Here is a 15,459-nt window from a genome sequence, read left to right on the forward strand (position 1 = left end):
TAACTGTATAACTCCCCTATTGTCGTGTTGTGAAACCTCCTCTCGCCCAGGCAGGACGCCGGCACCGGGCCGAACCGCGCCTCGGTCCGGCCCGGTGCCGGTCCAGAGCAGGAAACCCTTCCTGTGGCTCGAGGGCCTGAAGAACTCTCTCTTGGTAAAACATGACCACCACGTTCTGTGCTGTTTGCTTCTGCAGCCTCAGAGAGAGAGAGAGAGAGAGAGAGAGAGAGAGAGAGAGAGAGAGAGAGAGAGCCATGGAGAGATCTATAATTCAAATAAACAGGAAGAGGATTATCGCTCATAAACTGCACAAGAACTTCAGTGGGGAATGTTGGGTTTGCTCAGATCATAAATAAACAGGCTGGGCAGAAAGGGGAGAGGACCTGGTTGTTGTGGTGTCGCGTCAGACACGTGTTCCTGTGCCTCACGCTGCAGCAGAGCCCTTTGTTTGGCTAATGTCCTGTGGTGGCTTCTGATTCGTCTAAATGACCTGTGACACCTCATTAGCTTCTCGAGTTGGCCTCTCTGCATCATGTTATTAATGGCGACATTGAAAACAGAAGCCATATTAAGCACCTCACACTTAATGGAGTTGGTTTTGATTAACATCACCGGCACTAAAATGACAGTTAGGTTAATGGGAACTTTGAACAGGACCCCTAACGCACGCCCACAAGAATGCAGGCTTGGACACATCACACACACATCACACATCACACACACATCACACACACATCACACACACATCTTCCCTATCTCGGCTGATATCATCTTACCGGGGATTTGGGCGGTTATCATAGTGAGCGAGAAAGAAAAGACTGAGCGGCCCGGGAAGCCTCCACTGACTTGTCTATATGCAGCCTCATTAGGGACATTGATGGATGGGCTATTGCGACCAACGGCTCGCCCAGAAAAGCTCTGGGTATTATTAGTGTTTGTGTGTTTATCAACTGACACTTAATTACAGGTGCAGAATCATACCAAATACACTAACGAGTCTCGGCCCATTGAGTCTAATGCAGCCTGGATTTAAAGATGAAGAAGAACTGGCCAAGAGTTGGTCAATGCTTAATTATTTAATACTCAAAAGACATACGGAGAGACATAAATAAAGCTTTGGGATATTTAGACTAATTTTCTGCAGGAAATATATATTTTGAGGCAGCCAAAAATATAATTTAAATTGGGAGAAGAACGCCTTTGGAAGTTGAAATACAGGAGCTGGCAGCATATTTGTATTTACTCTATTTATTATTCTATTTTTGCGAAATTAAGATATTTCTCTTATTCATGTAAGAAGTTGACCTTTGAAATATCAGAGAAAATTGGAAAGATTTAAAAACAATTCAATTAACAACCGCAGTTAAATATAATCTTCTTTTGAGGAAAATGATCAGTAAAAGAGCAGAAATCACAGTTACACAAATTAAATGAATGGTCTTTATTTTGTGGCCACAAATACTGATATTTCACATTTATCCAGGAATTCTGAAATTGAAAACTATATCAATGCAGGCCTATCAGAAAAATGCCTTCTTTTTAAAATATTTCTGTTTTATATACATCAATACAGATATTTCTAAAATTAATTTCCAACACTGCGAACATCTGATCTTTGTTTTACCAGTGAGCTCCATGTCATAGAGAAGTCACTTCCCCTCTTCTTCACACACACTACTGTAGTTGCATATCAGATTTACAGCTGATAGTTTACTTTTATACACGAGGAGGTCATACAATATGATATTTTCTGTTTCCCAAAATGGCCTCAGCCACGGGCCCAGACATATAAAACACACTCCTGGCAGCGATACATTTCACGTGATGACACTACTCTGAAACAATCTCGATATTGCCTTTCCCTGTCATAAACAAAAGCGGACCACAGTCCTGTTCGCCGTGTGTGTGTGCGTGTGTGTGTGTGTGTGTGCGCGTTGCTCTGGATGTGTCTATCCAGCATTTGTGTGTGTGTGGAGGGGGGAGGGAGAGAGGAAGAATGGTGGAGACGAGAAAACTCTCTTCTTCTCGGCGGTAGACGGAGTGAGGAGATGGGTTCACTCCGGGGAGAGCGGCGAGAACGCTTGAACAAATGCACAGCTCCACGGCAACTGAAGGAGAAGCGGCTCTGCTGAGGAAAAGGAGACAGGAAGGAGAGAAGGCTGAGAGGGAAGAGGAAGGAAGAGTGAAAGAAGAAAGAAAGCAAGAGGAAGGGGGGCGAGCGGACAGACAGAACGGGACAGACATGGGGGGGGGGGGGGGGGGGGACTCTGGCAGGTGCTTCATCATCTGCTCAGGCATTGTCGGCCGACCGTAAACAGTCATCGCGCTCCTCCAGGGAGCAACCTCCTCCATAACTAGCACAGGTATAAATCTGCCTCTTAGCCACTAAATTAGACACATTCTTGAGAGTCTCGCTCTGCAAGTGCTGCACAAACCTGAGGGGGGAAGAAAAGAGAGAAAGCTAAGCAAACCCACGAGAGTCGTAAAGGAGGCGCGTGAATAAGGTACAGCCTGTGTGTGAATTTAACCAGATGGCCACTTTGATCTATATGAAAAATTGTTAATGTTTTCACACGCACCGCTGTTATGAATAGTTTTCTTTACACTGAGCAAGAATTAATCCCCCCCCCCCCCCCCCCCTCATCTCAAGGAGCTGTCATTGCATCACGTGCATGGAGCCTGCTGAGCCTCAAAGCCGAGGGCCGAGTCGGGGCCTGCGCCGCGTCGCCTCGTCTCAGGTGTTTATCCTTCATTACGACTCCACAAGCAGCCACGCAAACATTTCTTCCTTCAACGGATTTTTCTAACGTGTATGAAGTGGTGACATTGTGCGGGCCGACGTGCTGCGCGGCCGCTGCGGCGCCGCTGCAGCGCGCCCGGGAGTGCGGAGCGAGGTAAGGTCCAGCACCGCTCCGTCGCCACCGCCGCCGAGTCTCAACATTCACTCACTTACAGCTCAAGTACAAAATACTCAATCTAAGACTGCGTGAATGCTGTGACTAAGTACAAAGACATCCAAATACATTTATTTCCTTCCATCTTGGCGACTACATTGAACACATCACTGTTTTAAAGAAGCAAAGCATCATCCACTTACATGTAAAAGATTTCTACTCTTGAAGTTTACAACAAGATTCATTAACAATGTTTCACTTTAGAGGTTAATCTTATATCAATTTACTTGTACATGGGATTAGACCCATTTCATGTCACTTGTAACGTATATTTAGTATTTATCAAATTGACCATAAGTTAATATTGAAATCATATTTCAATTCTATTCCAACTGAGTTTTATTGGAAACATAATTTAATTATAATTTTATACAAATTACCAGGTACATGTTATGTATAAATTAAATTAATAAAATATAATCTAATTTAATTGCTGGAAGATATTAATTTCTGGCTAATTCGACTATGATAGGCAATGTAATATTAGGTAAACAATAAAGTATACTATTTCACATTCCAAGCTATATATTTAAGCACATAAGACACATGAGCAAAGCATAAAGTCACACCAAGGCCTAAGTACAGATCATCACATGCATAATCTGTACACTCCACGCTACTAGGCGACAAACGCTCCCTGGGAGCCGAGATCAAGGATGGAGAGGATCATTGCACGCCATCAGTCCTGCAGTGATGCACACCACGAGAACCCACGGTAGCAAGTCCAGAGCCTAAGAGATGGCAGTGCACGCTCGCTGTCAGGCAGAGTGCGCCACGTACAGGAGCTCCTGAGCTCAACTGGTGAGGTCAAAGGCCAGCACGTGCCTCACTAGAGACCGCAGTCCCTATCCGAATGCAAAATTTCCCACGTCTTACCCTTAGTCTTCCTAAGCCAACGTCACCTCCTCACCCTATCTCTGTAATGTACATTCTCCATGTCGCCAGACCCGTCAACCTCACACTCCGGGCTGCAACCTCTCAGTCTCTGACCTTATCCAAGCATCCAGTCCTCCAATGAGTACGGACCACTCCACGGGGCCTTCAGACTACAAACCACTGACTTTCAAGCACTTTCCAAGATCCGCGCACATTTTCTGACATCCATGACACTTTTGCAATTGCCGCTCTTTTCAATATCTTATGACATGGAGCCTGTAACAACATGATCCGAGCAATCGCCAGCTTGCAAACGCACCAAGTATGTCATCAGCACGTCGGATGCCGATGAAATAACATCGGTCAGTGCTTAATGCATGTGAGCCAAATCGATCAGGTGAACTATGCTGGCAGTGCCTGGAGTCAAGAGTGGAGACAGCTGCTGACATGTGATCCTCTGACAGACTCATGAAGATGTGCTGAATATGATGCTGACATTGTTCTGATATGAGCATTATAAATGCATCTTGATAATGATCTTTACATGACGGTGGTCAGGACTGCTTACAGAACCCTGGTCTTGAATTCATTGTCTCACACATCTCCTACATAGGGCAATAATACATGTGAGTGTCATCTTTAAGATACGCTTTAGAAGTCTTACACAATGATGTCCTATAATCTAACTTAGTGCGACTTGACTACGTGTACCCAGAAGAGTACAATCAACTATACTTAAATTCTGACTGCAATTAGGCTCGATTTTCGCAATATGCGATAAGTTGTCATATTTGGATAACTCTATATTAACTTGCATAGTATAAGCGCTATTTATCACGTGAATGCTTCCATCTGTACGTGTTTTCACATGTCTTTGTCAATAAACTGAATCACATACGGAATTAGCCTAATACGCTGATCTTAAGATGCTCATCAAATTAAACATGTTGATTCGACATATTGAATCTGAAGTCCCTGAATCATACTAAAGTGAGCTCTAAGGTACAGGAGCTCACTAGAGGCCTTCAATAGCATCACTCTTCACGAGATTAACAGTGAATACATTATCAACTATTCTTGACATGTTCATGGCTGATTGTTTCTCTCGGAAGCTGATTATCAATCTGATTTACGCTTACCGACATTACATAGATGAACCGCCACATAGTTTGACTGCAGCTAGCACGTTAACAGCTTAGTAACATCGCGTGTCAATCAATGCTGTAGTGTCCCATGAAAGTAACATGACGACAATCTAGAATTCCACCTAGCGGTCGTGACCGAGTGACACCATCAATAGCTCACAGCAACACAAATCTCACGAACAGCATACATCAAGTATTCAACAACATGGACTATCGACCCCGTGGTTCCTCAGAAGACGTAATCTCACCTCCATGACCTGATAAGCTGCAGCACACCGACTATCCTGAGGCCTAGGAATTGCGCACCCTATCACTTATTCGATCAGATCCCATACTACAAGCTCGCCCTAGCCGAGCTCTAGCCATAGTCAACGTTACGCGAAATTCCTAGGCCGGACAAAGCCAGTACGGAGATTGAAAGTTGAAGACAAAGCGAAAACTCACGACACATCGAGCCGCTTCACACTGCCCTGGCGAACTGGGATGATACTATCTCATAATCAGACCCTTGTTAGTACGCAAAATGATAAACTCGAATAGCCAATGAATACCTCGTAGAAGCAAGGACATCTGAGATACTCTGACTTCACAGACTCATGGGCACAGTCAGAGGACTGAACAGCATCAGTGCTACGCTCTCTGACCTGCCGAGACTCCACCGCAGATAAGCACTGAGAAAGTCCTCACTGATCACCTCATCCACGCTCAGGAAGCCGTTACAGACCGGAAGCCTTCAGACTACACCGTCTCTCGACTCTAACCTGCACGTCACCTGGACCGGACGTACTGGACACTGTGCACCATCTGAAGCTCTGAATCAATAACACTGAAGCCCTCGGAGACCAGCAGCACACATGCTAAAGACCTCATATGATCCAGGACGGGAGAAGACTAGATCCATGCTGTAGGCGGCGTCAGTAGGAGTGCGACAGAGACAGTCTAGAAATGGTCAGAACGTGTTGACACAGTACGGAGCCATTGACCTGAAAGCACGTTTATGGGCAACTAGTCGACCGATCAATTGGAAGCACTGAAAGAATATGCACGCTGACACACTGCCAGATCATGGAGACTGCTGCCGACGCTGAGACTCTAGTTCAATGGATCCGAGACTTTCGCTAGAGATCACTCCATGATTGGACTGGTAACTGAACAAGTACCGACTTCCCTGCACATGCTGCATACCAACCATGATCAGCTCTGAGACCCAGACACCCCACACGCCTCCAGCAAAGTCCTCCACTGAGAGCGTGAAGATCCATGGCTTCTATAGGAACGCAGGAACTTACAGGAGGCCGTCGCAGGCTGCAGACAAAGACTCACTCTACGAAAGTACGGCGCAGACAACTGAGACGTGCAGCGTGTTGATATGTTGCGTAGCGATCATTAGGAATGACAAACAGTGACTATCCCAGACTCAGACAGGTAATGCCTGTCACTGCAGACTAAGATGAGGAACATTGCATAACAGACGCAGCGACCAGAAGGACTGTTGCCATGATTCAGATTTGATCTTAGAGACGTATCGTTTACCGAGACGGTTACTATATGTGGTCAAAGAATTCTATGTGCTGACAGCGTCAGTAACTCATACAAGCCTACGTCTTTAAATGGTTCCGGCTTCTTGAAAGTTCTCATACACGTGCTAGGCGACAACAAATCTGCCTAGAGTTCACAGGTTTGGCATTGTTCAAAAAGTATGGGGTTACGATATAGCACGTTACTTGCTAATGCCTTGACAGCTATGCCTCTTCTTAAGTTGCCACGACACACTGACCAGTTCGTTAGCAAACTTAGCACTGTCCAATAGAGTGAGAAAGAATGAGCGATTTTCAGTATTTCACAAACTGAGGTGTTTCAGACTTAATTGGCCCCTTAGAGGTCAGTAGATTATATCTTTCCGTTGCTGGTTGAAACTGATTTGTAAATCAGTAGTCAGTATGTGAGGCATCGCCTTATCTGACGTTCATTTTACAGCTTCACTATCATGCTAAGTATTTCGACATCATAATTTCGCTACGCAGGTATTAGAGCATAATCACTCGCTACTATCAGTTTGCAGTACTTGCAGCACATTGACTTAGACGATAAGTTGAATGTAGCCGATGGTATCAAGGATAGTTGGTTGCAAGACTTAAAGTAGTGGAAGTCAGTTACGACAGCACAGAGGCATTCAAGCACAAAGATAACCGTAAGTATCGTTGCTGCTCTACATCGCATTTCAAGTGCAACTTGACAGTAACATTTTAGCCATCTGCATGAGAGTTTGGGCTCGTTTTGGTCTGTATTAGCTGCGATTCATTGTTGTTGGATTGGATGAATGTGAGGTAATTAGGACTTTTCACGTGGGATCGCTAGTGGAATGTTAGAGCAAACTTGAAATCTTCTGTTATCCTCTGCATGCCTACACTCGTAACATTCACTGTAAGAGATTCTATGATAGAAGAGTCAAATCTGCGAGTGTGCTTGGATTCAATGAATTGTACTGAATGTTAGCCATGTTTTTGCATACTAAGAGTTTAGTCAAGAGGGGATTGTCAAGACGTCTACATCATTTCTGGTTAAATCGTGCTTGTGATTTCGTGCAGTTTGATCTAGTGATATAAGCATTACACGATTGACTGCAGACTCATGCTAATGACAGTACATCAGGTACCAAGTCTCAGCCATACTCATGCTCAAGGGTGATCATGGATCAGAGAGGCACGAAGTACTTCTGCCACGATTTTTATCAAGAAGATTGGCAAGTCTATGATTACATAATAAACTTAAGTTCAACGTGATTCTTATCAAGAGTGGACTATGTCTATGAAGAAAGTTCTCGGTGTCTGGTACGTGTCACGGCATCGTCCTCGGTACTTTCGATGTCATTATTATGTTTTACACTTGTATACACGAGTAATTGATCATAGCTGGTGTTTTATTGTGAGCATGTGGACTTCTGCTACTTTATGAAGTGTACCAGCCTACATGGTCCATAGATAGTGTCGGATGTCTATTAGATTCACATGCTATGAAATTTGAATTCGGAATCGACCTCGGTCCTGATCAGTCTCCTTCATGCGACATTTTAATCTCCAATTACCGTCAGTCATAATCATCAGTGTCTAAGGATCATATCACGTAGAGATCCACTTCGTGTGGCTTTTCATTAGAATAATTTAGGATTCAATTCATCGATACTCGCGAGTTCTTTGCTCAACATTCATTCGCTGGATCAATCCGCTGTGCTCTCAATTATTGTACCATTGATCTAGTTTAATCGTTAAATGATAGACTTCTAATTACCGACTCTAAAATTTATCTTATGCGTTATAACTTTTCACTGTCCCTCTTTATTACTCTCTTATTATTAACTTTCGCACACAGAATCAACAAATGTCAAAGTCATATACATAGTATCCTCTAGACAATTGAAGAATCACAATACTAGGATAGCAGCTTATGCTGCGCTTAGTTCATCTACAAATGCATCCATGGCATTCAATTTATGATCTTTAAAGACATGACTAAGAGGAAAAATGCTGAGAGATGCGGGCTACAGATCATCTTGTGAATTTACATTACTAGCCACATCTTACGTGTCGATAACTGGTAACTCATAGTGAGCAACACATGCAATGCTTTGAGAAGTAAAATTGGCAGGAATGCGTCTTTCACTTGTCTCACTATACTTTATGTCGAACCACCAGCAACGCGGGCCAAGTGCCCCGACTTCGCAACATGGTTCAGCGACTAAAGGCTGCTGACGTACAGGATGATTTAAACTTAACTCATAACTTCTCAAATTTTTAGCTGTGTAAACATCTTTTGCACTAATAGATGCTGAAGAAGTAATTGTTATTTTGTTCAAGATTGGCAAAATATCGGATAATATTGAAAAAAATTTATCGAATAGGATTGTAGGTAAATTGGTGTTAACATCTTGAAATTTAACGTGGTTTGGGGAATTGTTTTTAGAACCCGACATTTTGATCCTTTTAAAAGCTGCAACTGTTATTGCCCCTGCTTATTTATGTGAAAGTTTTAAATGGAGGATCCTGGTATCAACTACACGGGTTCCTTCTCTGATTTTTATCTTTTTATACCATCACATTACACTGATCCTTTTATACCTATTACACACGCGGCTCCCCACCAAGCCCCCTGATCCTCTGATACCTAGATGAGTAAACTGCTCCTCCTGCCCCTGACCTCAGCCCTTTGTAGCAATCAGACCAGACTTCCTCAGAGGCCCTGATCGTATCTGGCCATACCAATCCCACTACACAGCTCTCTTTTGTAGCAGGCACAGAGCACTGAGCCCTTTCAGATCCAGGGACTGTGCACGCACGGCCGAGACCTCAGCTCATCTCAGACATCATACTACACTGCCCAACAACAATGAGCTCTATTTTCTGATGCACCACAGGTCAGATAGAGCCTTTCTGCTCACCGGTGCATTGTTCACCCACAATGGAGTACATCACCAATGTTGTTGTCAAAAGAATGCTCCACTCACAGAATGGTTTGGTGTAGTCATAGGCTTGCAGACAATTATGTCAATTTGAGTTGAGATTTTTTCTAATTTTTGGACTAATTATCTGTGGAGATATTGTTGTTTTATTTTTGAAAAATAAATTAGAAATACCTGAAACTCACCACAAGATGACTGTGAGACTTCCCTGCATTGGTCTGTTAAGATAGAAGGTGAATGAGAAAATCTATTAGGGTCGAGTGAGGTTTAGCACTGCTCAGAGACTAATTACACAACAATGTCATTGTAAAATTATATTGATCTCAAGGGCATGTATTTGACAAATTAGGTCTTAAAAGATTTGAATCCTATCGAATAGTCGTCTAAAATCAACACTCCAGTCAGAGGCATCCATATGGTTCAGGGGGAAATAGAGAAACACAACAAATCATTCATTTACTATTGTCTATTTCCCCTTAAATACCAGTTTGCATTTGTAACTATTTGATATATATTTCCTTTGAAATGTAAGGAGTAACACAAGTGAAAAAACTATATCCTTAATAATTTTAACAATATTCTTGTATGCGTTACAAATCTTTTCTACAGTAGTACATCATTCTTTGCCTAATTTACATATTTCTGCCAGGGGCATTTAAAGCCCTACCTTGGTGAGGTGAAAGGTGCCGAGGACCCGGGGACCCACAGCTGGTATGGACCACACATGTCTTGTGATTTTCAGAAATAATTGAGGAAAGCCCAGACCAACATTTCTCAGGGAGGCAGAATTCCTTCCTGCAAATGTAAAAGAAACACAATATATGAACATTAATGATGTCACTTTTGTAGACTTTTTGCTAAATTGAGCTAAATTGTATGTTTAGTTTAGTTTATTTCGATCAGTAAAATATACAAAAATCAAAATACAACAAAAGAAGAAAGTGGCTGACCAAAAGGGTCAAGGCTGAAGCTATCAAGCTTATAAGTGCCCTAACCTATGACTTCACGAAAAAACTTATTTCAGAGAACCATATACCTATATATATATACATAAACATATATACATATACACATGTACATACATATACATACACATACACACACATAAATACACGCACACACATATTTACAAAAAACAATAAACAAAACAAATGTTGGAAGTGTAACATAATCAAATTAGATAAATGATGAAAACACTTTAAAAACTTTTATGTTAAGATTTGCTAAATTAAAAAGAGCCTAAACTGAAGTGGAATTAAAGGAACATGTGTTGTGCTTTGCAACTTGATCATCAAATGCATTTTGTTTCAAATTAAAAACAAAAGAGCATATATTATTTGAGAAGGACCAGATGCAAACAAACTGCATGTGAGCACAGAAGTGCCGCTCAGCAGCGACATTATTGATCATAACTCGTGAGCTGTGTTTACCGGGGTGGCTTCTCTCCTCCTCTGCTTCTTCCCCTCCTCCCCTCTTTAGAATACTTCCCCTGCCCGTTTGCTTTAGAGCAGTCGAGCTGAAACGGAGACATATCGATCACCTCCTGCATTCAACGACGATCCAGCGACGCTTCCGAGGCGCAGCCAATGAGCAGCGCGTCTCAGCTGGGGCTCCGCCTTCGTCCCGTCAAGTAACCAATCACCTGCTGGTATACTCAGCTTCGAGGATGAATCGACAAATCACATCGCTGCTCACAGCTTCAATTTACTAGCGGGAAGCCGCTATCGGGAAGTGCACATATGCGGCAGGAATTAATGGTAAACAATGATTTGTACGTGATATTTATCGCTCTACACTTATATTTGACAATCCGATGCAGTTAGTAGTCCTCCAGAACCCTTTCGAAGAGGAGACGGTATTTTATGTCACGGTGTCGCGTTAGCCACAACATTAAGCTAACCTCGGCTAGCAAGGCAGGAGGTAGCGTCGCAGCTGGGTTTGACAGCTCGTTGTTTACCTCTGAGCCCACGTTGCTCCACGCTGCTCCACGTTGCTCCACCCTCCTCCACGTTGCTCCACGTTGCTCCACGCTGCTCCACCCTCCTCCACGTTGCTCCACGCTGCTCCACGCTGCTCCACCCTCCTCCACGTTGCTCCACGAGCATCCGCTGTTAAACTCTCACTCTGTGTTTCTGCAGCCAGTCAAAGTGTCGCGGCCAGCAGAGCAGTCGCATGAGAATGCGGCTCTCCCGAGCTGAATACAAGGAGGTGGTGCGGTGGACCGAGCAGCTGAGACCCACCCGGCAGGGCGTGAGGACGCTGAGGGAGCGACTCCCGGGGTGAGTCCTGCTCGTGATGCACTGTGTCCGTTCGCTCCTGCAGGTGTGTGTTCACCCAGAAGGTAAACAGACCCCACTGCTGTGCTGAAGCATATGTTTATACTTTTGTACATGGAGTCATTGATTATTGTCTAAAATGCACAAAATACAATTATGATAAGATAATTACATTCTATGACATCACATGTCATTTAGCAGACGCTTTTATCCAAAGCGACTTACAATAAGTGCATCAACCTAGAGAACAAACTAAGAGCAACAAGAATACAGAAACTAACATTTCCTCAACATAGTCGAACTACAAAGTACCACAATAAGAGCCATTTAAGAGCCACTGAAGTGCTAATCTGTGTTTTAATCCAGAATAATGTGCGACACCTTTACTGTCTGTCTACCAACTCCCAATCACAGATTAATGTATTCCTGAGTCTCTTTTGTGTCTCCTTTTTTTTTTTTTTATGTATAATCCTATTTAATTCACCACTTATGATCTCTAATTAATTCCACGCAGGTTTCTGTTCCACCGCAGCGTCGGCCAATGTTTAGCCGCGCAGTGCCGGCACACCCAGAGATCGAAGAGCGAGGTTAATGGTTGTGTTTGCCTTTCTCCTTGACACTGAGGGCCCTCGCTTTATTGAACGTAACGCGTGTAATCCCCCAAGGCCTCCAGCACGGCGCGGCTGATCCCGCCGAGGTCACTTACAAAGTCGTATGTATTTGGAGCTTCCTACTCCCATTGTGCCCTAATCACCAATCTAGAAGAAGGTATCGGGTCCCAGAGGGACACGGCGGAGCTGGAGCTGGGCTTTGTTGTCACTGTCAGCATTTTACAGAATAAGTCATGCGTAAAAAGTTCATCCAATATCCTGTATGTTCAGGCACCGACACTAGGAGGTCCTCCTCATATTTATTTTTAGTTTCCTTTCTCCCTTTGGTTTCCTAATCCAAACTGTCTTTAACAAACAGTCCACATGCCAGTTCTTCAAGAAGTGGAACTGGTGGGTGTAATAATTAAAGGAAAACACGCGGCGCTTGCATTCCAATAATTCTGCACGATCCCTCTCTCCCGGAGGTGCCGGCTCTTTTGTTTAGTCTTGCTGGTTATTGTTATCATTTCGTTCACCATAGCCGATCTCGGGGAGGCCCTTGCTCTTTCAGATCCCCGCGTCTCGTCGCCGGCCTGACAGACAGGCTCGGCAGCCGTGTTTTCACAGCCTGCAAAATTATTCTGGTTGTCCAATCAGCTGAGCTGGGCTCTGGAGGGTTAGTGATTGGACTGGCAGGAAATCAGGCTCTTAAGACATAACATATCGACTAGGCCATCCATCATCTCTTAGCATGCGCTCAGGCACGGCAGCCCCCCCCCCCTGTCCCCCCCTGTCCCCTCGGACTGTGGGAGCCCTGCCACTGCGTAAATATTGGCCAGGCTCAGGTTGGCAGGAGGGTGGGATGGAGGGGGTTCGGGGTTTGTTGTGGACAAGGCTGCACTCTATCTCTCTGGAAGAGACAGGTATCTGGAAATCAAATCATTTCTCATCGCACGGGTCGATTTCCAACAGATACAAGCCGTGTCGAGTGGACGCTGGACTCTGTCTGCTCGCGTCATGACGGAGGCCTTGGAGTTTTTTCAGGGACGTGTGGCACATTTATGTTGCAGCTATTATTTGAAATGCTAGTTTTAGCATAACATATGTTGTTGTATTTGTACTTTATTTCAACTTTTTAATAATTATATCAAACTAATGCTATTCTTAGTTTGAACATGTGTGCTCATAGTTTTTAGTTTTAATTAGGGGTGGACTATAGTTCTGTGTTATTTTGTTTAAGTGAAATCATATTGCGATGATCACGGTTCCGTGTTAATATTACATTACAATTTGCTGACTAATGTTTCTAAGCAAAATTGTAATTAAATACTAAAAGGAGTTATTGAATATTAGTCTTTAATGTGAATCAGTGGAGAATATGTATACGTTATATTACATTACATTATTATCCTTTCTATTAATTAACTTGCAATTTTCCATGTCCTGACTCACTTTGATATCAGGACAAAAATGTTTTCTTGAAATTTTTGTATTTCACTATTGGCCTTTTTTTTATCACCATTTTATAATTACATGACAATGACGTATATCAATATGAATAAGCATCATCCTGAAACCTCTGAATGCCGAGTTCAAACCCATTTCATAATCATTGCTTTTCGTGGACTTAAAGGGAGGAACATTTTAACTTTGAATAAAATGGCTGTTAAAGGGCCATTTCAAGGTAATTTCCACGGAAAGTCTGTCCGTCTTTCTGTTGCACTGCGAGTGTGGGCAGTGGGAGGGGCGAGGGAGTGTCCCCCAGACAGACAGAGATGTGGAGTCCCTCATCTGTAACGGCTGCATAACACAGATGTTGGGAGTCATCTGTCAGCCCGGCCTCTCGCCGGGCCCGAGCTGCTCTGGGGGGAAAAGAATTGGACACGGTGCTGTCACTTTTTACCCCCACTCACAATGGAGGGACATGCAAATATCAACCCCCATTCTCGCCCTCTCCTCCTCGCCCTCCTTTTAGCCGGCCGCGATGTCCTCGTATCTGGACCGCGGCTGGGCAGCGAGGGGGGCGGGACGGCTCATCACGGGTCGGCGTGGGTAGAAATGTGACATCGGTCCCATCAGGTCCTCCTCTTGCCACGTATTAGAATTGGAAATGATGGGCTGCTCTCTGAGGCCTGGCCTGGCTTCCCCTGGGCCTGGAGGGGGACCCCGGTCTTTCCACCCTTTGTCCCCAGAGAGAGAAGGGCGAGGAAAAGAGGGAGGGAGCATGAGAGTCCTCTGTGTCCTTCTGTGCTGTATTATGAATGAATTTGGATGTAATGATAACCCCCCCCCCCCCCCCCCCCTCTTTAAAATGCCATTCAGCTCACTCCTCGTATGGCTTTCACAGTCATGGAAGTAGGAGGGTGTGCAGAAAGGGGGCGATGCCCCTCTGTTTGGGAAAATGCTTAAAAAGTAAAGTGTGAAGCATCCCTCCCCTCTAAACGCATCTCTCTCTTTCACACAGACAGACAGACAGACAGACAGACAGACAGACAGACAGACAGACAGACAGACAGACAGACACACAGACAGACACACAGACACACAGACAGAGCTCCCTGGTGAGGAGTCCCTGAACGTTTGTCGGATCGGGCCCTAATGTGCCGTTTTCATCAGCACTGAGGGGCTGCAATATGGTGCCGGGCTCGCTCTGGGAATATGAATGTTGATGAAGCATGCGTTCAGCCTTTTGAAATTCTGAAGAAGTGTCAGAATAATGGATGTTGAGCAAATGTCAAGCATTTGTTAATTTCTCTGTTATTTGGGGTTTATCTAGCATGATCCTTGGAAGGAGAGCGTGGGACAGGGTAGTTGTGGGATGTGCCATTGATATGGTGATTTCTTGGCTACAGACACTTTGTTTTTGATGGTAATATCTGGACCCGGGATGAAGCTCAGGGACTCATTGATTATTTATTGTGGCCGTGTTTATCCTGTGTTTTTTACATGCCGGCGGAAGCTTAGGATTTGATAACAGACACGATGCATTAAACCGGCTCTGTTTACGTTTAGTTTCACTAAATCTGTGTTGTTGTGGTTTCTTTATCCTTTTTTAATTTTTTTATTATTCCTCTATGAGACTATATTTAACAGTGTTTTACATAGTTTTGGAAATCCATTTACAGTTATTTTTATGTTAAATGTGTTTGTTTTTTTAACCCT

The 15,459-nt window shown here is 43.9% G+C and overlaps 1 protein-coding gene and 1 long non-coding RNA gene across 5 annotated transcripts in view; one reads left to right on the forward strand and one right to left on the reverse strand.

Moving 5' to 3' along the window:
- Positions 1-2,278: 2,278 nt before the first annotated feature.
- The window catches only part of cdin1 (CDAN1 interacting nuclease 1), a 63,713-nt gene continuing 50,532 nt past the window's right edge, over positions 2,279-15,459 (forward strand). The window contains exons 1-2 of one of the 4 annotated variants that reach the window (XM_056426101.1): positions 2,279-2,738; positions 11,570-11,710. In XM_056426101.1, the coding sequence (XP_056282076.1) occupies positions 2,587-2,738; positions 11,570-11,710 (293 nt within the window). In that variant the 5' untranslated portion in view covers positions 2,279-2,586. Of the gene's footprint in view, positions 2,739-10,975; positions 11,203-11,555; positions 11,711-15,459 lie in introns of those variants that run through there. The other 3 variants (XM_056426102.1, XM_056426103.1, XM_056426104.1) reach the window with 3 other exon arrangements.
- LOC130201266 (uncharacterized) lies at positions 9,537-11,476 on the reverse strand. The gene is made up of 3 exons (XR_008833157.1): positions 11,389-11,476; positions 10,099-10,226; positions 9,537-9,649 (listed from the first exon to the last, which is right to left on the reverse strand). It is a non-coding gene; the product is annotated as an uncharacterized LOC130201266 (long non-coding RNA).

This window comes from Pseudoliparis swirei, chromosome 11, assembly GCF_029220125.1.
Source record: "Pseudoliparis swirei isolate HS2019 ecotype Mariana Trench chromosome 11, NWPU_hadal_v1, whole genome shotgun sequence".
In the NCBI taxonomy this organism is placed as follows: Eukaryota; Metazoa; Chordata; class Actinopteri; order Perciformes; family Liparidae; genus Pseudoliparis; species Pseudoliparis swirei.